General features: G+C 42.5%; 1 protein-coding gene across 5 annotated transcripts in view; it reads left to right on the plus strand.

Moving 5' to 3' along the window:
• TRAPPC9 (trafficking protein particle complex subunit 9) overlaps positions 1 to 26,072 on the plus strand; it is a 622,060-nt gene that overhangs the window by 196,761 nt on the left and 399,227 nt on the right. For all 5 annotated transcript variants that reach the window (XM_046642579.1, XM_046642581.1, XM_046642580.1 and 2 more), the window contains one exon: positions 14,204 to 14,328. In XM_046642579.1, the coding sequence (XP_046498535.1) occupies positions 14,204 to 14,328 (125 nt within the window). The remainder of the gene's footprint in view (positions 1 to 14,203; positions 14,329 to 26,072) is intronic.

The raw sequence follows: 26,072 nt of genomic DNA on the forward strand, positions 1-26,072 counted from the left end.
TAAAGAAATGCCAGCGTTGGGAGGGGGAGGGATGTCAGTTACAGGAGGTTACCAGACTAGCACAATAAAATGCAGATTTAAGTCCTTGCCTTTGGCATTGATTAAGAGCTTCCAGAGAGAAGGCCATCTCCTTTCTTCTTCCTGGTACAGAGAGGGAGGCACCTTTTACAGATAGAGATGTACCTTACAAATGTAAACGTGTCCTAACAAAGGGCAAGTTCCATTCCTCAGAGCCTCCTTCCCTGTCCCAGTTTATCAAAAGCAATCAGCCTCAAATAATCCTGATGCCAAAGAGACATATCTTGGGGTGGCCAATTCCAGGTCCCCACAACTCCGTGTCCCGTACTCCTTTCAGCAAATTGCTTCTGGACAAACCAAGGGAACACTCTGGGATTGGAACCCAGGTCCTCATATCTCAATCCTTTGAGACTACATCCAGCATCTCTGCTCTATTCTGCCCTCCTCTGTGTGGATGGGGAGGCCTGGGCTAGGGTGACACTGAGGCCATGGATCCTACTGCAGCTGCTTCGAGCAGGGTGATAGCAATGCATACTACCTTAGGTGGGAGCCACATCACACCTGTTCATCCTCCTTCCAATTGCTCCTCAACATCCTGGCCAAGAAGTTACGTTATCTTCTGCTTGGCCAGATCTAGTAACAAAGAACTCACTCCTCTTCAAAGCAGTCCGTTCTGGCATTCTTATTCTACAAAGAAGTGATTTATTGGTTGTTTTGAAAATAATCTTTGAATTTGAAAGCCTAGCGATAACCTGCTTTCTCTCATATGCCAGAAAGATAGTCATTTACTTATTCATTCATGAAGTCATTCATTCATTCCTCTCATATTTATTAGGTGCTTTTAGATGCAGATGTGCAGTTCCAGGCGGCCACACTACACAGCTTCAGGGAACCTGCTCATCTCCGTGTGAATGATGGCCTTGGAAATGTGCCCAGGGCCACCTCTGTGCTGGGCAGCAGCCTGAGGGTGTGAGGCATTTCTCATCAAATAGGAACTAGGAAATGACATTAGATCCATTCCTTCACCTAGCAGATATTTTCCCCTATATACTGTGTGCTAAGTGCTGTGATAGACTATTCAAATATGGTTTCCTGGGTGGCTAGTGACTCACGTGGTGTCACTTTTCAGCAAAGGCAATCATTATTATCAGCAGGTCCCCAGATATGATCTCACTGGAAATCGGCTCTTGCAGCACATTGTACACCTTGTCTGTTGTGAGAGGGCCTTGCTGTGGTGTGAATTTTCACATTTCCCGTGGAGGTGACAGGCTAGCCTCTCTTTGACATGACTTTGAGAAAGTGGGCATTGTGTGCCCTGAGGTGGGGAGTTGTACCTTCGTTTCTTTGGTTATCTGGGACACCAGAAGGACATCCTACTCTCAGATTTTAGGGCTGCAACTTTAAAGGACTTTTTCTGCTGGCATGATGTTGCCTTGTGCGTAGCAGACACTAGGGACCATTGTTGCACCGAAAGCATCTGAATTGACGCGAGCAGTGTTTAGACGAATATACGTTGTGCCATTTTCCATGTTCACCATTCCTTCTTCATCGCTGACCCTTCTTCTGAAATGATTTTCTTTCTTCCTGAAGTATACTGTTTGGGAGTTCCTTTAGTGAAGATTGTTGGTGGTAAGTGTTCTCAGTTTTTGTCTTAAAATGTCTTTATGTCACCATCATTCTTAGGAAATAGTTCTGCTGTGTATATAATTTAGCAGTTACACTTTCTTAAATCCTTTGAAGATGAATTCTTACTGTCTAATGGCTTCCATTGCTGTTGAAAAGTTAGCCTTTGGTGTGACTGTTGTTCATTTAGATACAATATCTTTTTCCTTTATCTTTTTTTTCCTGAAGTGTATTTATATCCTAAGAAAGTTGTACTAACCCTTTACTTTAAAAAAAAGATCTGAGATATAATTCGTGTACTATACATCCATCAAAAGTGGACCATTCAGTGGTTCTTAGTATATTCACACAGTTGTGCAATAATCGCCACTATCAGGATCAAACCATTTTCATCATCCCCAAAACAAACTCCAGGGTCTGGCCTGGTGGCAGAATGGTTAAGTTCAGTGCACTCCTCTTTGGTGGCCAGGTTTGCGGGTTCGGATCCTGAGCCTGGACCTCAGTAAAAAAAAAAAAGCAGCAGAAACTCCATACCCATTAGGAACTATTTACCATTCCCTTCTTCCCCTCAGCCCTTGGCAACCCTTAATCTACTTTCTGTCTCTATGGATTTACCTATTCTGAACATTTCATATAAACGGAATCATACCACCTGTGGCCTTTTGTGTCTGGCTTCTTTAACTTAGAATGTTTCAAGGTTCATCCATGTTGTAGCCTGTGTCAGTCCTTCTTTCTTTCTTGTGGTCGAATAATATTCTCTTGTATGGACAGACCTTTCTGTATCTCCCCTCATCAGTTGATGGACCTTTGGATTGTTTCCACTCTTTGGCTGTTATGAATAATGCTGCTGTGGACATCTGTGGACATGTTTTTGTGTGGACATGTCCCTATATATTTTTGATAACATCTTTTTCTTATTTTTTGGTATTCTGTAGTTTTGCTATGTCATTTCTAGGTTTGCGTTTCTTTTTATTTGTCCTGGTGAGCTTTTTGTGCTTTTTGAATTTGAGGATTCATATTTTTCTATTATAAAAGATGTTTGGTCAGTCTCTCTTGAAATATTACCTTTTCCCAGTTTACTCTCTTATCTCTTTCTCTAAATCCTATTAGGCCTATATAGGTTCTCACTCTCTTCTAGGTCCTCTGATTTTTTCATATTCTTCATCTTTATCCATGTACTGCATTCTATATAATTTTTCCACCTCTTTTTCCCAATTCACTTATTTTTTCTTTTTGCCTAATTTTCTGTTTAGCTCTTTAATGAGTGTTTGCATTGTCCTGTTTATTTTTCATTTTAGGAGGTGACATTTTGTTCATTCTCAAATTGTCTGCTCATTTTTGGTAGGCTCTTCTTCCTTATTCTTTTGAATCATTTTTTTAAAATTGTTTTTAAACTTAGTAATGGCTCATTAATAACTTTCTTGGAAAATCAAGCATACACATACCATATGACCTAGCCATTTTACTCTTGGATATTTAATCAAGAGAAATGAAAGCATATGTCCATACAATGACTTGTACACAAATGTTCAGAACAGCTTTATTGTAATAATCAAAAACTAGAAGCAAACTAAGTGTGCATCAGTAGGAAAACAGATAAACAAATTGTGTTATATCCATTCAATGGAATACTATTCAGCAGTACAAAAGGAATGAACTACTGATGCACATAATAACTTGGAATTATTCCGAGATAAGTGTTCTGAGTGAAAGAGGCCTGGCAGAGTATGTGATATATATGATTCCACCTATGTTAAATTCTGGGAAATTCAAACTAATCTCTAGTGACAGCAGTGGTTACCTGGGGCTGGCCGCAGACTTGGGGAGGGCAGCAGTGAGGAAGTACAAGGATGCACAGGGAAACCTGTGGTAAATGGACACATTCACTCTCTCAGTTGTGCTGATTCTTTTATGAATGTCACAATTCCTCCAGTTGTACACTGTAAACCTCTTACAGCAGGTTATTATATACTATTTAACTCAGTAAGGACAACAAGCTCTGGTACTGGGGACTTCACCCAGAGTGAGAGCGTGCAGACAACTGAAGAGAGCTGCAGACGGCCCCGGAAGGTCTTTCGCAGGGAAGGAGAGCAGGAAGGAGAATGACAGAGCACCTGTGAGGTGGAAGAGCCAGGTTCTTCCTTACTAACAGAAATGGAATCAAGCGTGGTCATAGATGCAGGCAGGTGGAGGAAGCAGTGATGGAAGATGTGCTGGTCTTCCTCTCTCCTCTGATTGCCCCTTTGTGCAACCTTTGGGGAGGGGGCAGGGGAGTGAGTGGTAGGGATTTGTGAGGAGAGGGGAAGACATGTTGGGGGCAAACGGGAAGACTTATTTGGGGATGTGGTAGCATGCTCAGCCATGGTGAGCGTGGTCGTGAGTGTGAAGGTAGCCTGCTTGGCTCCGTGTATGGTTTTTCCTTTGGCTGTTTGGTGCAGATGTGGAGAAAGTGGATAGATGGGTTTCACCTGGAGTGGGGTCTTGTCAGGTGACTACAAGAGGAGGAGAGAGGGCAATGGAACCATGGGTGCGTTCCAGGGAGAGGTTATTGGTCCAGACCAGGTATCAGCAAGCTGTGACCCAGCAGCAAGAATCTGGCCTGCTGCCTGTCTTTGTGTTACTGGAACACAGTCACTCTCTGTGTTTGTGGATCTCTCAGCCACTTTACCCCAAAACAGAGCTGAGTGGTTGTGACAGAAACCCATGGCCTACGAAGCCTAAAGTATTTACTATCTGATCCTTTTCCTTTGGTCTAGACCGTGGAATCTATGGCTGGAGAAGGTAGGTATGGACATAATTATGGGAGTTGATGGATAAAGAAAAAACTTACGTGAATAGATTGGCGTTTTCCAAGAGGTCAGAACAGGTTTTGGAGGGAGAGTGTTAGAGCAAGTGAGATTTAGCACGGCGAAATGGAGCGTGTGTAATACCAAGGAGCACATGGCTTGTGGGCCTGGGGCAACAAGTTGGGAACCATGTGGAGCATTTCATGTACCCAGTAGGTGGTTATTAAGCAGCCATGGACCTGAAGGTTCCTCATGTCAGAGGGCAGGAGACCTGAAGTTTGCTCCCTTCATGGGATAGAGACAGAGCACCCAGCAGAGGCAGACCAGTGTCAAAGTGAGGCTGCCCACAGCAATGAGGACTGTTTCTGTTTGAATAGCATGTGAAGGCCACTGTTTCTACATGAAATTATTTATTTATTTACTTATTTATTTATTTTTGTGAGAAAGATTGGCCCTGAACTAACATTTGTTGCCAATCTCCCTCTTTTTTGCTTGAGGAAGATTCTTGCTGAGCTAACATCTGTGCCAATCTTCCTCTACTTTATGTGGCACGCCGCCACAATGGCTTGATGAGCAGTGCTAGGACCACGCCCGGGATCTGAACCTGCAAACCCCAGGCTGCTGAAGCAGAGTGCAGTGCGTGAACTCAACCACTACACTACCGGGCTGGCCCCTCTACATGAATTATTTTTTCTTTTCTAAGAATATCCCAGAGTTTCTGAATGAATGAGGATGCTGCTTTCTCTATGGAAAGTGAGGATGAGTATTGGCTAATTTCTGAGCCAAATGCTTCTACTGCTTTTGTTTTCTTGAGGATATTTTATGATAACCAGATGGGCTTTTTTGGCACCTGTGGATTTTATGAATAAATGAAAAAACATCTTCAAAATATATTCTACTCAGAACAGCATACTCTACAAATCCCACCGGGAGGTTGTTGTCTCCTTTTGCCTTTGTAAATATATTTTATTCTAGTTACATTTTATTGTACTTTATTTCATATACCTATCACAAGAGAGAAAAATGTATATTCAGCCTTAAGCATTAGTGTCTCTTTTGACAGTGTGCAAAAATGGACACATTCCTCGAGGAGACCTGTCACTAGATTTGGATGCTGAGCCATTGTGAGGCTCCTTATGACAGGGTTAGCGGGATGCAGGGTATACAGGACCATGAATGGTGTGCTGCAGAGCAGCCTGGCTGGTGAGGTTTTGTAGAAGCTCGTATTAGGACTGACATATGTTGTTTGTCCCAGTTTTGCTGGGTACTCACTAATCTGACAGTCCTGAATTCTAGTTCTGGCTCTGCTTCTGATGAACTGTGCATCATAACTTACTAAGTTACTGATCTTCTCGGAATCTCAGCTTCCTCATCTATAGAACTGATAAAATCTGCCTACCTAGCAGGGTATGAGGAATAGTTGGATGGCATGTACCAAGTGCCCAGTGCTGTGCCAAGTGCATAGTGAGGAACACTCAGTTACCAACCCTTACTAGTATATTTGTTGTGACTGTGCTTTTCTTTTCCACCACTCAAATCCCGCTTTCAGCTGTCATTTCTCCCAATTGTCACCGTGGTTGTGATATAGCTGAATTCAAGCAAGAAGTATTATTTTAGCATACCAAATTGTGTTTCTGAATTGTCCACAGAGATGCTATTAATAGAAAAATTGAGCGCTATAAATGGTGACTATGAAAGCTCAATTTGATTCATGATGGCCTACCAGACTCATACAATTCTTAAATACCCTCTGTCCTCATGAATCCACTCAACTCTTTGGTCCTCCTACTGGGCTGCCTTCATCGGTTTGTAACTTTTTTGGTCCTGTCTTCCTATTAATTGCCATCCCAGTCTGTTCTCTGTTCTATTTGTGATAGCCTGTTGGCAGGAAAATTGGCCGAATGATTGAACAGAATTTTCTCCCCTCCACGTCGCCCCAGCTGGAGAGCTTCTCCTTCACAGGCCTTCCCTGTGATTTTCTTCCCTGCTCACTACGTTCATTCCATCTGATCTCTCGCCACTCTCTGCAGCTGCGCCTGTCTTCCCTCCAGCCCTGTCCTTGTATGGGCTGAGGGCTCATCTTCCAACCTTCCAGAGGCTGGCGTCTGCCTCCACCTGAGCTGGGGGCCTTCTGTCCCCATTTATAATTTATACATTACCTGTCTCCTTCATCCTCAGTTGGATTAGAGGGCAGAATTCTTTAGTCTATAATGAAGCTGTAGAGTAGCTTTTTAAGTGTTTTTCTGAGCTTGAAGATTATAGATTTTTGAGGTTTCTTTGAGGTTTTGAGGTTTTTCTGAAAAGGAGTTAAATTTCAGATATAATTTTTAGCCTTTTTTGCTAAGTGCCCACATCCTAGATCCTTCCAGTTCTAAGACATTGCAGAGTTGTATTTTTTATTGATTCCCTTGAGTTGGTTCCACTTTTAGAGCCAAGAAAACTGAGGTTCGTAGGGTTGTGTGACTTGCTCAGAGTCTCTCAATATGGCGGGAAAGATGACTTTAGGAAGGCTCCATCTGTATCTTTATGACATATGATTCAAAGGAAGACAACACTCCCTCCCCACGCCCTCCCCTCAATCTGTAGATCAAATCCATGGAAAGACTCCGTGTGACCCTTCCTGGGTCTTCTGTCCATCCTCTGGATCAGCCACTGTACATGGGACATTTCCATCTCTGGCCATGGCTGGATCAGGGCCACCCCTGGCGTAGAGAAGGAGCTGCTCTGTAAGGAAAAGAGGAGTGCCTGGCAGCCAGCAACCAGCTGTTCACTGCATCTTCCCATTACAGTCCAACGCCTTGAGACCACTTGCAGAAATGAGGAATTGAGCATTGTATAAATGTAAAATAGGATCGATATTTCCAAGGCAAAAAAGAATCTGAGTCCTTTGGGAGCTTACTGGCATTTGTGTAATTTGCTAATGATGGGAGCTTCCTCTAGGGAAGAGCAAAGTAGGCTGTATCCCAGATCCTGTGGGGTGTGTGTGTCTGTAGACAGAGAGAGGGAGATGACATGGCACTTAAAATCCCTTTGGGCACCAGGCCTTAACTCGGCAGAGGATGACCTAGGGGCCTGAGTGACATTTAGTGGTCTTCAGCATCATGCTCACTTACAAGCTCCGCTTACCTAGTTTCTAGGGTAAGATGCTGAAAAATATGGAGGTTGTTTTGCAAATGTCTGTGTCCATAATACTAGTTCCCTTCACAGCAGGCACTGTGGTGTAGTAGAGAGGTTTTATAGATTGTGTTCATGGTGCTGGGAGAATGAGAAAAAGGAGAGAAAAAACTCAGTCAAACCTAACAGCTTGGGACTGAGTCTTTGCAAATGGGTCTTTTAACAAAGACACATCATGAAATTTCAACCAACCAGGAGTCGATTGTTAAATGTGACCTTGGGATGATGAAATTTTTGTTGAACATGGTGTGTAAACTAAGTATTGCATTTGACCCTGTAATTTATTAATTCATTTATTTAACATTTACTGATGGCTTATGATTTGCTAGAGCCTGTGCCAGCTACTGTGGGGGATTCAGTGATTGACATGAATTTCATCTTCAAGGAGTTTATAGTCTGGTAAGGGATCTAAGACGTGCATAAATTGCTGTAATTATAATAGCTATTTTTGATGAATGCTTGCCAGGTATCAGACATCGTGATAAGCACTTTATATGCAGTAACTCATTCATTCTTCCAGATAATCCCACAATTTATGTGTTCTAGTTGTTCCCATTTTAGGGATGAGGAATTTAAAGCTTAAAGAGGCTAAGTAATTTGGTAAAGGCCACTCAGCCATAGGGTGGAGAAGCCAGGATTTAGTCCCTTGGCCTGTCTGACTCCCTACCCCGTGGCCCTGCCGTGTAGCCTGTCTTCCTGGATCCAGGGCTACATGCACTGAGCACAGGTCTCAGGGTAGACAAGGTGTTGGATCTCAGAGGAAGGAGTACTTGCTTTCAGCTAGGGTGACTAGCGGAGGCATGATGGAAGAGAATGCATTTGAACTGAGACTAAGAATTTGGGATATTGGGATACACAATTAGAGGGAAGAGAATTGCAAACACACGCAGATGAGAAAACACAGGGCAGAATAGAGGGTGACAAGGAATATGTTTTGGTAGAAGAGTTGCCTGAATCCAGTTACAGGGACTGACCGGTTTCAAAGCTGGGCTCTGGTCCCTGTGAGGCTGCTTTCTTTCTAGTCTGCCCTTTACTTAGTGTGTCATCCTTTGGGGTCCCACTCAAAGCTTTTGGGACTTACCATCCATTCTCCTTGGGGGACACTGAATGCCAGTGTTCTTCCCACCTAGTCTTGTGAATATGTCAAAGGCTTTGCTTGTATTCTCAGCCTCTCAGTCAACTCCTCTGGAATCTGCAGGCACCTCTGGGGAAATTTAATGCTAGGCTCATGGCTCTGGATTTCCTTCTCTGCCAGATTGTGGCCCCATAGTTCTTCACTGCCTTGTTAGCTCTCCAGTGCCTTGAAGAGATTTTAAAACTACTTTGTGTTCTCAGTGGCTGACTTGGTCTGAGTTGTCTAGCCTGCTGTTATCAGAAGTAGAATCTCCTGAAGTTCATTTGTGTCTATTCAGTTTGAGCTGCTTGTGGGATGCGTCCACCCCTTTACCCACCCATCCATCCATTCAAGTTACTAAAAGGATGTCCCTTTGTGTGTGGTATTCTGCCTCGGATCATTTATTGCCCTGTCGTGCATGGTCTTATGTCCTGCGATGAGTTATTGCCAGTGTGACCTTAGGGAGATTATTCATTGCTTTTCTTTAAAATGGGGTAAGTTTATAAACTATAAAGTACCTTACAGATATGAGTTGGTATCTTGCTAACCTCACTTTCTACCATTTGCCCTTTCTCCTGTGTCTGTTTCCATGCATCTGAAGTCAAAATTAATATTAACTTTGGCCTCTTGCACATGTTGCCTCTGGTAATTTGTTCTCTTGGCCTGGTTTACACTAGAAGTCTATCATACTTGACATAGGTATACTTCTCCTATATGTCAGATGGTTTCTCTTAGCAAACACCAAATACTTGAAAATAACTTAACAGACAATTTCTTTATGTTCTTAAATAATACAACTACAGTTACAGAACTCACTAATTCAGCTGGTGTCTTCTCTTTAGTTAGTTGGGAGTTAGTTAATTTAAATAGACTTATTTGCAAATGGAATGGTGTCCCAGAATAGTGAAAAGGTCAGACACATAAATGTGAGTCCCTTAGTTGAAAAATCACTTAAGTTTTTTGAATAAAAATGGAATTATATTTTTAAACCTTTCTATTGGGAAATTAAAAAAAAACGGATTCTGAAAGCCACATAAAACAAATGTATAGTTTCAGTTATTATAAGGTAACACCCTTATAACTCTCACCTGAATTAAAGTCTGGAACACTGCCGGCTATGTGAGTAGCCTCTCATGTGCTCTGTCTTTTCCCCAAAAGGAAACACTCTCCTGATTTTCAGTAATCACTTTCTTTTGCTTATTTATAGATTTATCACACAAGTGCTGCTCAATATAATAGTTTAGTCTTGCCCACTTAGTTAAATTTAAGTCTCTCTTAATGTACCCCCACTCCTTCCTTTTCCGTGTTATTTCTCTGTCGGAGAACCTGGGACATTTGACCTGAGGAGTTCTCTGCAGCTTGGGCTTCCTTGCTTCTGCACTCATGGTGCAGTTTACATGTTCTCCTGTTCTCAGAAGCTTGGTCAGCTTCATCTCTGATCCTTTGGCAAGTCTAAACGTGGTCTTGTGTTCTTCCATCAGGAGATAGGGAATGTCTAGTTGTTTCCCTTTCTGTGATGTTAGTAATTGCTAATGCTCATTGGCTAGATCAGTGGTTCTCAATCAGGGACAGTTTTGCCCCCTCCCACTCTTGGGGTTATTTGAAATTTTTGATTGTCACAACTTGAGGGGAGGTTGCTACTTGCATCTTGTGACTAGAGATGCTGCTAAACATCCTACATGCACAGGACAGCCCCAGCATAGAGATTTGTCCAGCCCCCAATTTCAGTAGCATTGAGGTTGAAAAATCCTGGACTAGGTGTTGTAAAATGGTATTGTTCCAATTTTATAATTTCTTTTTCACTTGTTAGAATACTTTTATAAAGAGACATGTTGCCTCAAGTATTATTTGGTTGTCCAGTGGTACAGTTCATATAAGAGATGGAATTTAAATGCTTGATTCTTTTGTTTACCAGTTTTCAGGATAATGGGTTGATTCTTATCCTCCACAGGTGGTCATTTAGTTGTTTTTTTAAAAAAGTGTTATTATGAACATGTGGATTAAATATGGATTTAAATATGGATTAAATATATAAATTGGATCCATTAAGTATGGATTTAAACATATTTGAAGAGTATCAATCAGTTGCAATTACTGTTGCTTTTTCAAGTTCAAATTGTCCCATCGTCAGCCAGTGGGCGCTTCTTCATGTTGGTTCAGAGACCTTTGACATGAGCCTAGTAGTCTTTGATAGTTTTCTTGCTATTTGGTTATGACAGGATGTTTCCAGGCTCATCTTGTACATTTCCTGCCACTGGCTTGGCATTATCCATTTCTTGAGAAGCTCTGGTTTCTTTTTGTGGGGAGTGGTATTTCCAGACCATGGCCTAGTCTCTAGGGATGCTCATTGTACTCTGTTGGTCATTGTTTCTAAGTCTCTTTAGGGGATATGGCTAGTTACTTATATATGCATATAATTGTGTATTTTCTTTTTGTTAAGCTAAAATACATTATGAGTTCATACTGATGTTTCAATTCAAGTTCAAGAATATGGATTTTAAAATATTGTTTAATTAATTTTTTTATATTGCACGTGTGTCTCTTTCTCTATACTGAAAATCCTGGTTCTCGAGGACACAGGAACAGATAGAAATAGAACATCCCTTAATTACTCATTTGCTTTATCCTGCCTTACATGTGCAACAGTCTCACAATAATAATAATTCTACCACCATCAGCTTAATGAGAAAATTAGGAAAATTAATTTTGTACCTGCTCTTCCCATTCTCTTCCTATTTTTTTAATCAATCACTATGTATCTACATTCCCTGAGCATATAGCTGCTATATATTGTTCTCTCTTTTTAACTCTCTTTTTGTTTCATTCTACAGATTTAATGCTCACCACCAGTACTCATGTCAGTTGTTAGTATAGTAATTTTGATTGTTTAAACCTATCATTTAAGTGATTACTAAGGATAGTCTTGTGGGAACAATATTTTTTGAGTTCTTGCATGTTAACACTTTATTTGTGTTCTTTACACTTTAAAGTCAGTTTCAATGGATGTAAAATGTTTGGTTCACAATTTCTTTTCTCAAGTGTATTAAATATGTTACTGTATTTTTTTCTGTCTTCTTAAATTGTTACTGTCACGATCTGATGATAATTTGATTTTCTTTCCCTTTCAATTAACTTGCTGGTTTGTTTAGATACTTTTTCCTTAATCTTTTTTCAAAGAACTTTTTTCTTAAATTCCAGTATTTTTACAAAAATAAATTATTATGTTCGTTGATATTTTTAGCTTTGTGGTGTGCTTTCAGTATTTTATTTCAGATCTTTTTTTTTATTTCAAGAATTTTTCTTGAATTGTAGGTTTTAGTATTTCTCTTCCCTTGATTTGCTTTTCTTCTTTATATACTGCAATTATCTCTATGTTGGGCCTTCTTTAATCTTCAATGTTTGTCATTTTATTTTGAATTAGTGTTTTTTTATTTTTTGATGAAAAATTTCCTCCTTTTTCTCATAAGGCATAATCAGTTGTTTATTTACTCTTGTGTTCATGGTTTAGTATTCATTTCCTAAAAATTTTTTTAATTAAAAAATATTTTATTTGAAACAATTTTAGATTTACTGAAGAGCTGCAGAAAGTACAAAGGGTTCCTATATGCCCTTCCTCCAGGTTTTCCTAATGTCACCATCTTACATAAATAACCATGGTACTTTTATAAAGTGGGTTTTAATTTGTAATTTTTCCTTTGTCACCTCATTTGAGGATTTCTAATTCTGATTTATGTTTTTCTTTCATCTTTTATATCTTTGTATCATTTCCTTAATGTCTTTTAGCTTGTTTTGAAATAGAATCTTTCAGTTTTGATTATTTCTCCTGAATTATCTTTCTGGCATGTTTTCATTGTGTATAAGAGTTTTATTCTGCTCTGCGTTCTTCTTCTTTTTATCTTCGATAACTTCGGATGGGGCTTGAAGCTGTTATGGGTTTGATGCTTCTCTCTCACTTGTTTTAGTAAGGTTAGTTTTGTAGGAGGAGGCATGGTCATGGTAACTTTTGACAGCTCCTGTTGTTGTGGCCTGGTGACTGAAATGCAGCGACTTGCTTTCTGAGGTTTCCTGGCTCCTTTTCCCCCTCCTGCGTTTATTTGGACCTTCTCCTTCCTTCATCTCTAATTTCTCTGTCTTAATTTCGATTACATTCATGGCTGCTTCTCCTCGGCCTGGACCCTTGTCCTGGCAGACAGCCTGGGTGTGTCAGTTTCAGGAACTTCCAGGGCTATCTTTCCCCGCCTCCCTCAGTCTTCCTCGTGGACTCTTTGCTTCCGTCTGCTTTTGGAATGGACAAGATTGCTCCCAATCAAGCCGTTTCCCCACTTGGCCTGCCGTGTTTTCCATGGAACACTTGCTGGGGATTTCAGGGTCTTCCTTGGCATTTTTCCAGGTGCCCCACCACTTCCTCTTCTCTACTGCACAAGCCCTGACACCAAAAAGGTCTTGGAGCTACTGGGGGTTGGTACTCACCTGCTTATCTATTGGGGGTGATGCTCTGTTGACCCCTGGTTTAGTTGTAACTGCGTTTTGGTGTTGCTGTCTGCTGCTCTGTCCACTTTATGTTGGGAGTCTGAGGAATTCAAAAACCATGCTATTGCCACCGTCTGGAATTGTATTTTGAGTTTGCTTTTTCTCTACTTAATGAAAGTCATTTAAAAATTAACTTATCATGGTTATGTTCCTAACAAATGTTTCTTCAAAATTGGCAGCTCTCTCCATCTAATTTAGAAATGGCTCTATTTTATAATTAGGTCAGTTTCTTTTGAGATGCAAAAGATACTTATCTACACTGTTGTCAGCAGTTTTTTCTCGTCTGAAAAAGCAAAGTTGGTGCATCTTTCTTCAAACTCATGCAGCTATTATGCTGTGCAAAGAGACCTTAAGTAAAACAGGGTATTGTGGGAGGGGCATGATGCGATTTACATTTCCATAGGCCAACTCTGACTGCTGTCGGGGGGAGTAGAAGGTAAAGGAACCACAGTGACATGGGAGAGCAGCCGGGAGGCCTCTTCATTAGTCCTGGAGGGAGGTGACAGTGACTCAGACCAGGGTGGTGCCACGAAAGCCATTTCTGGATATACTCTGAGAGCTAACAAGATTTCCTATTGGATTCGATTGGGCTCTGAGACAAAGAAAGGACTTTAGGATAAGTCCTGGATTAGACTGGTAGGTAATGTCACCAAGGAAGAAAAAGATCAGATGGCAGTGATCTGAGAGGTTTAGATAGGGTCCTGTAACAGAGAGCAGTGGCTTCTTCAAATTGGGTGAGGAGGTGGCTTTTAGACTAAGTTAAAGTGGCATGATGGAGCCAGCCACCCCAGTGGGAGGGGAGGCGATCCAGGCTGAGGGAGCAGCTCACACAAAAGCCCGAAGGTAAAGGTGGGCTGGGCATCAAGTGCTCCTTCCAGTTAATGTTTTTGAATAAAAGCTTCTACATTAAAAAAATCCAGCTAACTTCTTACTTAGAATCTTTGCTCTTACCTTTTAGACGGGATCAGTGTGAGCGGCTTTCCACTGTGCAGTCCCTTTCGACAGGTCGTTAGGCCTCGAGCGGAGAGCAAACCTGTGAACCCGCCTGAGGGCAGCAAGCCTGGAGACCCGAGCCACGTGAAGGTGAGTCGGCCTGCACACGCACAGTCTGGCAAGTGGCTTGTGCTCTTGGTTTCTGCCAAGACTTTTCGGAGGCAAAGTTTTGAGTATTTTTCAGAAAGGAATGGAAGTGTTATTTGATAATAGAACCGTGTTTGTGGAAAGCTAGCGTTTCAGTATCTTTTAATTCTGTGGAATGTTTTGGAAAGCAGTTACAATGAAGCTTGAGTGCATTGTGTTTTTGTGTTGCTAACTCTTGTTTCCTTGAAGCATTGGGAATTTGTGGGTTGAATCAAGGAATGCAATGATTAAAGTGGAATATTTCCTGCCTCTTTTCCTATTCATTTGAAAAACTTATTTATTGCATAATTATTCCCAGTTCAGATATTTATCCCATAAACTTTTCCTTAATCCTTTGGCACCTCCTTCCACTCATTGGTTTATAAGCACTAAGGAAGCCAAAATGAATCTACAAGTAAAGAGTGTCTATCAGTGCAAAGTTGAGGTCCCCTGGGACTTCAGTGTGAGCAGAGAGTCCTCTCCAAGGAACTCAAGGAGAGGCTGAACTGGAGCTCTAAGGTTTTGGGTCATCAGCATTTCGGAAAGCTCTGCCTGTCTGAGCCTGCCCAGGGAGAGTGTGTAGAGTGAGAGGACTAAAAGTCTAAGAGCCATGGCTGGGGTGTGGACAGCAAGGTCGCCAAAATGACTTTTCACATAGGCGTGTGTTCAGGCCTGGCCTTTTGGAGTACTGCTTACAACCTTGATGACAAAACTTAAGAGGGCATCGACTGATGAGGCCCATCAGAGGAGCCTGGCCAAGCTTGTTGTGAGTCAGTGGTACCACGAATTTTGAGGAATTGGGGCTCTCTGATGAAAATAAGATGAGGGATGGAGGAACACGGACACTGAAGTGAGGTCACAGCTAGAGGGAATAAGCGGATTTTGGTGGACAGAGGTCTTACTGAAGTTATGAGGAGCTAGGTTTTAGGGGAGAGTCTTCTCCATTTAGGGCCCTGCAGTAAGGAGAGAGGTTGGTGGTGTGGCTGGGAACTCTCCATCACGGGGCATATTCACACAGAAGCCTGATCGCTATGTCTTAGGGCTCTTGCGTTAGCCAAGGGGACTGGGATGTGAGAAGATGCTTCCCACTGGATGGTGTGAAGGCACAGAGGCCTGAAACAGTGACACAAGCATGGAACTACAAAGTATTTGATGCTGTTGGGGGTAGATTTGTGGCAGGGAGTGATGGAGGAGACTCTGGAGAAGTGACTTCCTCACGTCACCTGCAGCCTTCCCGCAGCCTCACGCTAACCGACACCAGACTGTCCTTGTATCTCTCCTTCAGGTTCAGCCCCTCAGCATCATTCAGCTTGCCTCTGCGGTTCGGCTCCTCCACTGTGTGGCCTTCTCCCACAGGATAAACTCTCAGAGTTTGGGGTACATTTCAAAATCCAGGAGATCGTTGTTCATACTTGGTTGGGTAATGGTGGCTATGGCATGGATTTTGTTTTCTTCAATTGGGTGGTGCAAGGCTGAACGCGTTGTTGCTTTTATTTTTTTGGGTGATTACAAATGTGTATAGATTTAGGTGAATGTTTGTAAAACTAATTATTTAAATATAGTTACCATTTACTGAGTAGGTCCTGTGTGTCAGGCACTTGTATATAAACTGTCCTTTTCCATTCTCATGACATCCTTTTGAGTAGGAACCATGGCTCCAAGAGGTGACGTGGCAGTCTCAGTCGCCCACTCCAGTCTGTGTCTGCTGCACTGTGACACCTTCTTTCCCTCCACCACCCTCCTGAATTTTTCTTGTGAACAGAGTCCTAAAGCACCTTGATTCTGCATTCAAGGTCCTTTATGATTCACCCCGCTGGCCTTTGCAGTTTGTAGGTTCTCTCTGTCTCAGTATTCCCATTTACCTCTCAGCCACACTGTAACTTCTGCCACTTTCCTCAGACAGCCTGGGGACCGTTCTCCACTAACTTCTTATCAAGAAACTGGAAGGGAAAGAACTAGCATTTATGGAACGTGCTCTGCCGGCCAGGGCCTGTGCCATGTGCCGCACATTCAGAAGTTTAGTCAGTCTTTACAAATGTCCTATGAGGGAAGTTTAGGGAAGTTACATGACTTTCCCAAGTTCACAGAGTTAGCAGGTGGTGGATTAAGGGTGTGAATCCACGTTCCTTCTACTAATTTTATGCTAGGGTTGGACCCCGAGGAGGATAATATCCCACGTGTGGAGTCTGAAGGGGGCATTCCAGGTGAGAGACCCGGCACCGTCCAAGGCAGGGGTGTGTGAGGCCTCTGAGAAGGGGGAGAATTCAGTTTGTCTGAGGTCTCTGGTGGTGGAGGTGGTGCTGGGCTCAAACCTGTGAAATTATGCACCTGTTCCTGGTGGTTAAGATCTGACTTCTGTGCTCTGTGGAACTTCTGAGGAGCGGTGCAGGAGTTGTGTGAGTGAGTGACTTATGGTGCTGTCGTGTGTGGGCCTCCATCGCTCGGGCCTCCTGGCACTGCTGCGCTTGCTGCAGAGTCCTTCTTCCCAAAGCAGGAATGATGTGATTTAATTGGAAACGTGCTAAACCTGTAAAATTATCGCCGAGGAATGGTGTAGTCATGGAAACAAGTAATTCAGCGAAAGCAGCTTCTAGGGAGCCCCTCAAGAAGTGGGAAGAGATAACATGTGTTTCTTCAGATTTCCCAGAAAGACTCCTTTCCCTGTCCAGCTAGCACCAGTCATGTCTGTCCATGTTCATGACTGTTTTTTTTTTAAAGATTGGCATCTGTGCTAACAACTGTTGCCAATCTTCTTTTTTTTCCCCCTGCTTTTTCTCCCCAAATCCCGCCAGGACATAGTTGTATATTTTAGTTGTTGGTCCTTCTAGTTGTAGCATGTGGGATACCGCCTCAGCCTGGCCTAGTGAGAGGCGGCATGTCTGCGCTCAGGATGCAAACCGGTGAAACCCTGGGCCGCCGAAGCAGAGCATGAGAACTTAAGCACTTGTCCATGGGGCTTGCCTCATGACTGGTTTTTTTTTGTGTGCCTTGTGAAGAATCTCCTAGGATTGAAAATGGGGATTGTTGGAGTGGTTGCATATTAGAAATGATATTCCTGTAAGCCAGTCTCTACAGTATGGCCTCTCTGACCCTCAGTTTCCCCATCTGTAAAATAGAATAATTAAGCTTCCTTCATAGGGTTGTTATGAGGCTTAAATAATGGAAGAACCTGGCAGGGAAAAGAAATAAAGCTGGGTCAAATCAAGAAATAATAACGAACTGGGCCTTCATTCTTGTTTGTGAAGGTAAAAATTGAGTCTGATCAGTAGCTGCCCTCCTGGTTGTTAACAGCAGTCTTGGTGTTGGCACGCTAACAAAGTCACCAACCTGGTGTCATCGTTGGTCAGTTACTTAGAATTGCTTAGCCCTGTTTTCCCCAATGACAGTGAGCCTAGTACCCACCTTGTGAATTAGATACTATGGGTGCACGATGTGGCAGCGAGAATGGAACATGGCGAGAGCCCTCCCTAGAAGTGCCAAAGCTCAAGGACGCCCTGTCCCCAGCTGGGACTGCAAAAATGCCTGGGGAACAAATGGAAGGCTTCTCATCTGAGTTGGCCTCTGCTGAGTGTGTCACTTGAGGCTCCCCACAGCTTTGCCCATTGGAACCATCCAGCTTACAGCCTCCGGGGCTGGACCCCACAGAAAATATGGGAGCTGGCCGAGCCCTGGAGCATAAAGCACTTTGAGAGGCTGTAACAACTGCTGAACAGTCAGAGAGCCAAATCCAGTGTAGATCACTGCAGCCATTTATCATAGTGTGTGTTCTGGCTGCTCCATCTACAATATTGCTCTGTAAACACTTCACACCTGCTTATAGCCGGCTGAAAGGCAATTTGGAAATCCTAACAAAACCAAAGCCTGCCAGGAGGTGGGGGAGCCAGGCCTGCCTTTGTTCTTTGTGCACATTTGGTTTTGGGAAGCTTGTTGGTATGTGCCCACCCTTGTCAACGTCTTGTCTTTAAAAGTATCAGAGAATAGGTATAATAGCCACAGCCATAATAGTAGCAGCTTCCTTCCTGGGCATCTCCCATGGGAGCCATGTATTGTGCTGGCTGGTTCTTGTGAGAACTAGGGTTTGAACCTAGAGTCTGGGTGCTCATACACCTGCACATCCTGTGGTCTCTCATTGCTGCTCTGAAACCCTACAGAGTCCATCCAGTGTCCCAGTAATTCATTTAAAACGCCTGAGCCTCAGTTTCTTCATCTGCAAATTGGGGAGAAAAATCTTTTTCTCACAAGGTTGTTAGTGAAGATTCATTGAAATAATACTTGTGCAGGTGTTTTATTAAAAACAATACACATGGGGCCAGCCTGGTGGCGCAGTGGTTAAGTGTGTACATTCTGCTTTGGCGGCCCGGGGTTTGCTGGTTTGGATCCTGTGTGCGGACATGGCACCGCTTGGCAAGCCATGCTGTGGTAGGCATCCCACATATAAAGTAGAGGAAGATGGACACGGATGTTAGCTCAGGGCCCATCTTCCTCAGCAAAAAGAGGGAGATTGTCAACAGTTAGCTCAGGGCTAATCTTTCTCAAAAATCAAAACAAAACAAAAACAATACAAAAAAACCCCCAATACACAGTTTGGGGAAGAGGGACAAAAATGGGCGTTGCCTGAATGTACAAGTTGAAGGGTTGGCTGACGGCTTCTCCAGAACTTCCTCCACCTGTTTAGAGAGCAGACAGAGGCTGGACCTCCTCTCATCCAGGTGCATCACACACCCACCGTGACAGAGCCCACTTGGCCTGCATCCTGCCTGCCTGTCTGCAGATGTGCCATATGGCGGCCTGCGTTCTAAAATTAGAAAGTATTTTGAAGTGAAGGAAAGTGAAAGCACAACATATCAGTTGTGGGATGCCGCTAAGCACTACTCCTGGGGAAATTTATAGTACTTAATGCCTATGTTGGAATAGAAGAATGACCTCAAATCAATAGACCTCAGCTTCAACTTCAAGAAAGTAGGAAAAAAAATGCAGAAATTAAATCTAAAGTAAGTAGAAAAGGACATAATAAAGATCAGAGCAGAAATCAATGAAATCAGAAACAACCCAACATAGGCAAGAAAAATAAACACTTGTTCCTGGAGAAATTAATGAAATTTAACAACTTCTAGCCAGATTGACCAGAGAGACAAGACACAAATTACATGTATTAGGAATGAAAAAGGTGCTATCTCTACAAATTCTACAGATATTAAAAGGATAACAAAGATATTTTATGAATAGTTTTATGCCAATAAATTTGAAAACTGAGATGAATGGACAAATTCCTTGAAAGACACAAAATATCAAAGGTTACTCATAGAAATAGGTAATCTGAATAACCCTATATCCATTCAGGAAACAATTTTTTGTTAAAACCTTCCCATAGAGAAAGTTCTAGGCCTGGATGATTTTATTATGGCATCTTAACAAACATTAAGGGAAGAATATATCAATTTTGTGTAAACTTTTCTTTCAGGACACTTGAAAAAGAGTCAATATACTCCTAACTCATTCTATGAGGTCAGCATTACCTTGATAGCAAAACCAGACAAAGAGATTATGAAGACAACAACAGCAAAGACCCCTGAACATAGACACAAAAATTTTAAGCAAGATTTTAGCATGTCCTATTCAACAGTATGTAAAATATTGACCAAGTGGGGTTTATCTGAGGAATGCAAGGTTGGTTCAACATTAGAAAACCAACAAATGTAATTCTCCGTATTAACAAACTGAAAAACAGAAAGCTACATAAGCATGTCAATGGATGTAGAAAAAGCATCTGACAAAGTACACTATCTATTTCTGATAAAAGCTCTCAGCAAACTAGAAATGGGAGGAACTTCCTGCAAACCCATATAGCTCCTGTTGTACTTAAAGGTGGAAAACTGAGCATGCTTTCCCAAGGGCAGCCACACCAGGCTACCCAGCCTGACTCTACAGCACGCGTCTTCGTTTGTGGGGCTGTTTACTTTGATTGGAAGTTCTCACTTCCTTTGACTCCTGGCATGTTCCCCAATCCTCCTTCAGGACCAAACTCTGGTGTTACCTTGTGTGTCAAGCCTTCACAGGTGGCACAAGCAGAGCAAGGCACTCCTTCCTGTGTCCCCACCCTGCTTTCCATTCCCACCTCTATTGTCATTCTGTACAACATTCTGTACAATAAAGGAAATTTCTTCTCACTCAGAGTAAAGTCTAACTTTGACAACATTCAGATGATATATGTCGTGTTAAATATTTTATATTACTTTAGCCTTTACAGTAAAGAACTGTGGGATGTTCATAAACTTCTTATGGACTTTATGGACTGAATGGAAGAGTCTGCTAAGAAAACTTACAAGCAAATGCATTCAAGTTTAAAACAAAAAACCTATGTTATGCAACAAATAGCATATTTTCTTAATCAAGCTGTGTTACAAATGAAAAATCATTCCATGAGCTTTTGGGGCCTCAGGGCAGCAGAATTAAGGTTCCCATCAGCTGGGAGGAGAAAATGTATTAGATCTTGTTCACTGATCATTTGCACATTCAAGGATGGCAAGCAATTGACCATACACAGGCAGGAGAGATGTGCTGGCCAGAGAGCCTGGGAATGTGACCCCAGGGAGATTTAGCACTTTAAACGGTATTTACAGATTACGTCTCTCATGACTACAACTTCATATTATTCAAGTGGAAATTACTGAACAGCTTGGAAAGATTAAATAATATGCCCAAGGTCAAGCAGTTACTAAGTGAAAGTTAAAATTCAAACCCAGATATGTCTGAATCCAAAGCTTGTGCTATTTCTAAGTTTCCAAACTTATTATTGGGTGCAAAACATTCTGTATTGACTGAAGCCATATTTATAGAGCAGTGAGCATAAGCTTTTTGCCTATTTGACCCTCAGTTTTCAATCTGTAAAATGCAGATAATAAGACTTTCTCTTGGGCTATTGTAAGAAGGAAAGTGTCTGCTATTAGCCCTGGTAGATAAGAAAAGCTTACAAAATGGCAAATCCAATTCAGTTCCAAATTATTTCTAATCTGTCCCAGTAATAGTTACAGAGACTGGGAATTTCTTTCTACAAAGTTTAAGCATAAAAGCTTCAAAGGAATCCTTTAATCTGCTCAGCAATTTCAAAACTTAATAAGAAATTTAGCCGAAAGAGACGTGGAAAGAGTCTACTGCATGTGGAATTCTAAAACAAATGTTAAGGAGAGAGGTCAGAAGAATGTTCCGTGAGCTTCTGTGATGGTTTTAGGGCTTTTCCCTTCCATGACAATCATTTATTCCTCTGAACCCCTGTAACATTTCATCCAGTTCATTCATTCAACAAATATCTAGTGCGTAACTATTACATGCCCAGTTCTGGATGGTGGGGTCTATAGCAGTGACAAGATGAGGTTTCAGAACTTACCTTCTGGCAGAAGAGAGAAACAATAAACAGACAAATGGCAGGTTGTCAGAAGCGCTGTGAGGGAAGGTAAAGGAAGAAATAGGATGGCGACTACTTGATATTTTGGGTAGAATTGTCAGCAAAGGCCTCTCTGCAGAGATACCATAGAAGCCTGTCAGAGATGCACGCACACGGTCTGTCAGTGATGGTTTACCGTCCTGAAGCCAGGACATTATTTGGAATCTCAATATCAACTGCCAAAGTATTTAATTATTACATCTGTCTTTTTATTTTTCCAGTCGATTGTGAGTTAAGCAAAGCTAAGGATGATACCTTATTAATCTTTGCATTTTCAGCTCCTGGTACAGGGGCTGATACATAACAGGCTCCAGTCAATGTCAAATGAATGAACAAAAAAATGAAATGGCTTCTAAAGAATTGCTGTGTGCTCTCAGTTCCCTTTGCTATTAATCATGTGCTACATTGGATCATACCAATCAATGCCTTAAGGCAGTGGTTTGTAAACGTTAGCGTGCATCTGAGCCACCTGGGGGCTTGTTAAACCTGGGTGCTGGGCCCCATCCTCAGAGTTTCTAATTCGGCTGGTCTGGGAGGGGCTTAGAGTGTGCATTTCCAACAAGTTCCCAGGTGATGCTGCTGCTACTGGTGTGGGGACCACATTTCAAGGACCACTGCCTTAAGGTATGAAATGTTTTAGAATTTGTTTTGCATTTTTCATTGTCTGTAGGAGGAGACTGCAAGCATCCATCAGAACAGTTCTGGACCTTTCTGACGTCCTCAGAACCTATGATGTCATTCATAGGTTAGCACTTGGTAAATTGTCTCTAAGTAGCTCAGTTTGAGGTACCCCAGTGACTGATTTATAGCACCTGGATTCCTGGGAAGGAAGTTCTATAAATATTTGTGATTAAATCTTTACATAAACATATAATTAAATCTAGGCATTAAAATACTTATTTGGGGAAAGTCAAGAAGTGCCTCTCTAGGAAGTGCATAAATCTGCCAGCCTTGCTCCAGTCCAGGGCATTTCCCCAGGTTGAGGTTAATGGCGGCACAGTTCAGGGGTCTCAGAAGTCCTCAAGTCTTTGAGTGCCTGACTGTGTCGCTGAGAGAGCCTGGTGCTTCCCCTGCAGGTCCATGGGTTCCCAGGCACCTTCTCAGTTCTGGGCAGGGCTGTGAACTGTTATCTCGAAACCAGCTTCTGCTGCTGCACTTCAAGTTCATGGCGTGAGTGATCTGAAGACAGTGGGGGAAAAACACACAGTAGAAGAAAATGTGTACTTTCATCGCATTCTTGCCAAACAGGGAAATTGAGTTAGATCAGCTATTCAGAATGACTGACAGAAAGCAAATATGTTTGCTTTGGGTAAGGAAATGGAAATTTCAGACCATGAAATTTGGGGCCCAAGAGTCCTTTCACAAAATGTGCTGTCATACACATTTAGGTGATTTCATTAGTCTCTAAAAAATCCAAGAGAGTTTAAAAGCAACCACATTGAACAAAAGAATTCTGCCCCCTCCCCCAACCCAGAAATATCTCCACTATTGAAACAGACAAAACAAAGGAGAAAAAGATTCTTTGGCATGAACCTCTGCTTTTTACCAGCTGTATCACAGTGGATGGGTTACTTCAACTCATCTGTGAAATGGAGATAATCCTTAGTCTATCAAAAGGAGCTCTCAGAGTGCAGCAGGTTACACAGAACCCAGGAACCGGGCCAGGCTTCCACGTTCCCTCTCCAGTTTGTACTTTCCTATGTTATCTTGTCATCACTTGATGGAGTCATTCGCAGTTTACTGGCCTGTTGCCCCACTAGACTCCAAGCTCCACAAAGGCAGAAAGAACTTCTCTTTCCTTCTTCCTGCTCAGCAGAATATCCAGCACGTGCTGGGTGCCCAGTAAATGACAGTTATACTAAAAGAATCAAGAAGACTGGGGAAGGAGGTAGGTGAAAGGAGGAGGAGCCGGCTCAGCAATAGAGAATGGTGAAAAGGCATTGCAAGCTGAGGGGCCAGCCTGAGCACAAGCAAGGAGGAGTGAGCTTCTTTTATATGTTTGGAGGAATTCCTCTGAAGTATGGCAGTAGAAGATGAGCTAAGAGAAGATGAGACGTGACCACGCGGTGAGGAGTCCTGAATGCCACTTTAAAGATCCAGACTATGTAATGTGGGCCATGGGAGCCACCTTGACGCTGTACGGGAGCAGTATCACCATGACCCACCCCTGACCTGACATTGTTGGCTTTGCAAACCGAAACTTGAATATTCCGGATTTTCTTCCTTGTTCTGCCAAGGAAGTCGGGATACAGAGAATTATCTGATGTCCATCTCAGAGTAGGCATAAGACATCCTATGACAAAGAAAATCGTTGCTTTATAAATAACAGACCCTGAAGAAAATTTTAAGACAAGGGAAGCAGGAAAGAAAATGTAAGACTAGATACACAAAGAGTTGTTAGATGCTGTAGGAAAGGCTTTGCCTGACTTTGCAAGCAGTTCTCTAGCTTAGAGGGCAATTATTGTATCTTTCTGAACCTTCTAGTCCTCTTTTGCTGAGAGTTTTAAAAAAATCAGGAATGGATATTAGGTTTTCTCACATGCTTTTTACGTGTCGTTTGAGATCATGGTATGGTTTTTCTTTCCTAGTTTGTTAATACAGTGACTTATACTGATAGGTTTTAGAATGTAAAACCAACCTTGCATTCTTGGGATAAACCTCACCTGGTCTTGCTGTCGCATACTTTTTAGTCTCAAAAACATATGAAATACTTAAAATAAATCTGACAAAAGATGTGAAGGATCTGGGCACTAACATTGTCAATAGGGAAGACGATGAGAGTCTGCAATAAGACAGACGAAGTGGAGGCCGCAGAGAAGAGTGGCTGCATTTGAGAGGCTTCTCCTGGGTAATAGCAATGCTACTGGGTGGTATGAATCAGGGTCGAGAGTGGGAGGTGAACTCACAAGACTGGCTGCAAGCTTTGGGTGGAGGCTGACTCCTCACCCGAGATGGAGAGTGTAGAAGGAACGGGGAACCACGTGTTCTGATTATGTTGTCCAGACCTACCAGAACTGCCCGTGAGGATGGGACTTAACCAGAATCTATCCCGCTCCTGGGCCGGGGCTCCTCTTACTCATCTGTATTCTTATCAATGTTTGAGTTGTTCTCCCTAATTTTTAACTTATTACCTCTGTCACCTTGGGCAAGTTACTTAAACTCTCTGTGCCTGTGTCTTCTCATCTATAAAATGAGAATAACAATAGTCCCAGCCTCATAGGATTGCTGTGAGATAGATGAATTGTTGTGGGTTGTTGAGAACCCCACCTAGTACATAGAAAGTGCTCAGCATTATTCTTATTACTCTGAAATTCAATGGCAACTCTGCTCTTGCACACAAAACCACATCCATTTGCCCACCTCACTTCTGTCGGTCATCCCATTTTCATTTTCAAACTCTCGCAGAGGGAGCATTCCAGTCTTACTCTGGTAGGTGACTCTTGGTGTCCAGAGCACTAGAGGGGAGAGTGCTACAGAAGCATTGCATCTAATACCAGTGGCTCATCTCTCTACGCCATGCAGCTAAGAGCACTGATTTTCATTGCACTAGAAGTTAGCTTCAAAGTGAAAATACAACTGAAAGTTGGAATTTCTTGTGGAAACAATACAGAACGTAAGAACTGAGACATGTCAGTGTTTTCGCGTGCTCCGAGAGCGGTCACAAACCAGCTCTGACATTTCCAAACACCCAGAAGAGCGATGGAGAAAGGTGCCCTCTTTGAAGCTTGTTCAAATTGCCTTTTCCCATGGGGAACCATTAGCTGCTAAGGTAGTGGTAATTTGTTATGCAGCAGTAGAAAATTAATCCGGCCAAGGACGGTGCTAGGTGCTTCACATAAAATGTGCTCTACATCTTGCCAACAACCTGTAACCTTTAGATATCTCCACTTGGAATGGGGAAACTGATGCTTAGGACAGATGCTTCGTAAGTTAATACAGCTAATAAATGGTGTCTTGTGCTCCAGACCCAGGCTTGTCTCAGTCCAAACTCTTGCCCACAGTGTTGGAACCTCCCGAGTTCTTTCCTCGGTGCCATCCCCACTCTGCCGTAGCTCTGATGGTGTTGTCTTATGGTAAGTGTGTTTACTTTGTCCTTCCCACTGGACACAGAGCACTGCTGGAGACACTGTTTTATCTGTACCTGCACTGCTGGTGTCCTAGGGTAACGCGTAGCTTCGCCATGCCAGGCCGCCATCTCCTCCCATCCCTGGCTGCTCTCCTTTCTCGCATTCTTCCCTCTTGAGTGGGAGTCAAATGTGGTGTGTAA

The sequence above is a fragment of the Equus quagga genome, chromosome 16 (assembly GCF_021613505.1).
Source record: "Equus quagga isolate Etosha38 chromosome 16, UCLA_HA_Equagga_1.0, whole genome shotgun sequence".
NCBI classification, from domain to species: domain Eukaryota; kingdom Metazoa; phylum Chordata; class Mammalia; order Perissodactyla; family Equidae; genus Equus; species Equus quagga.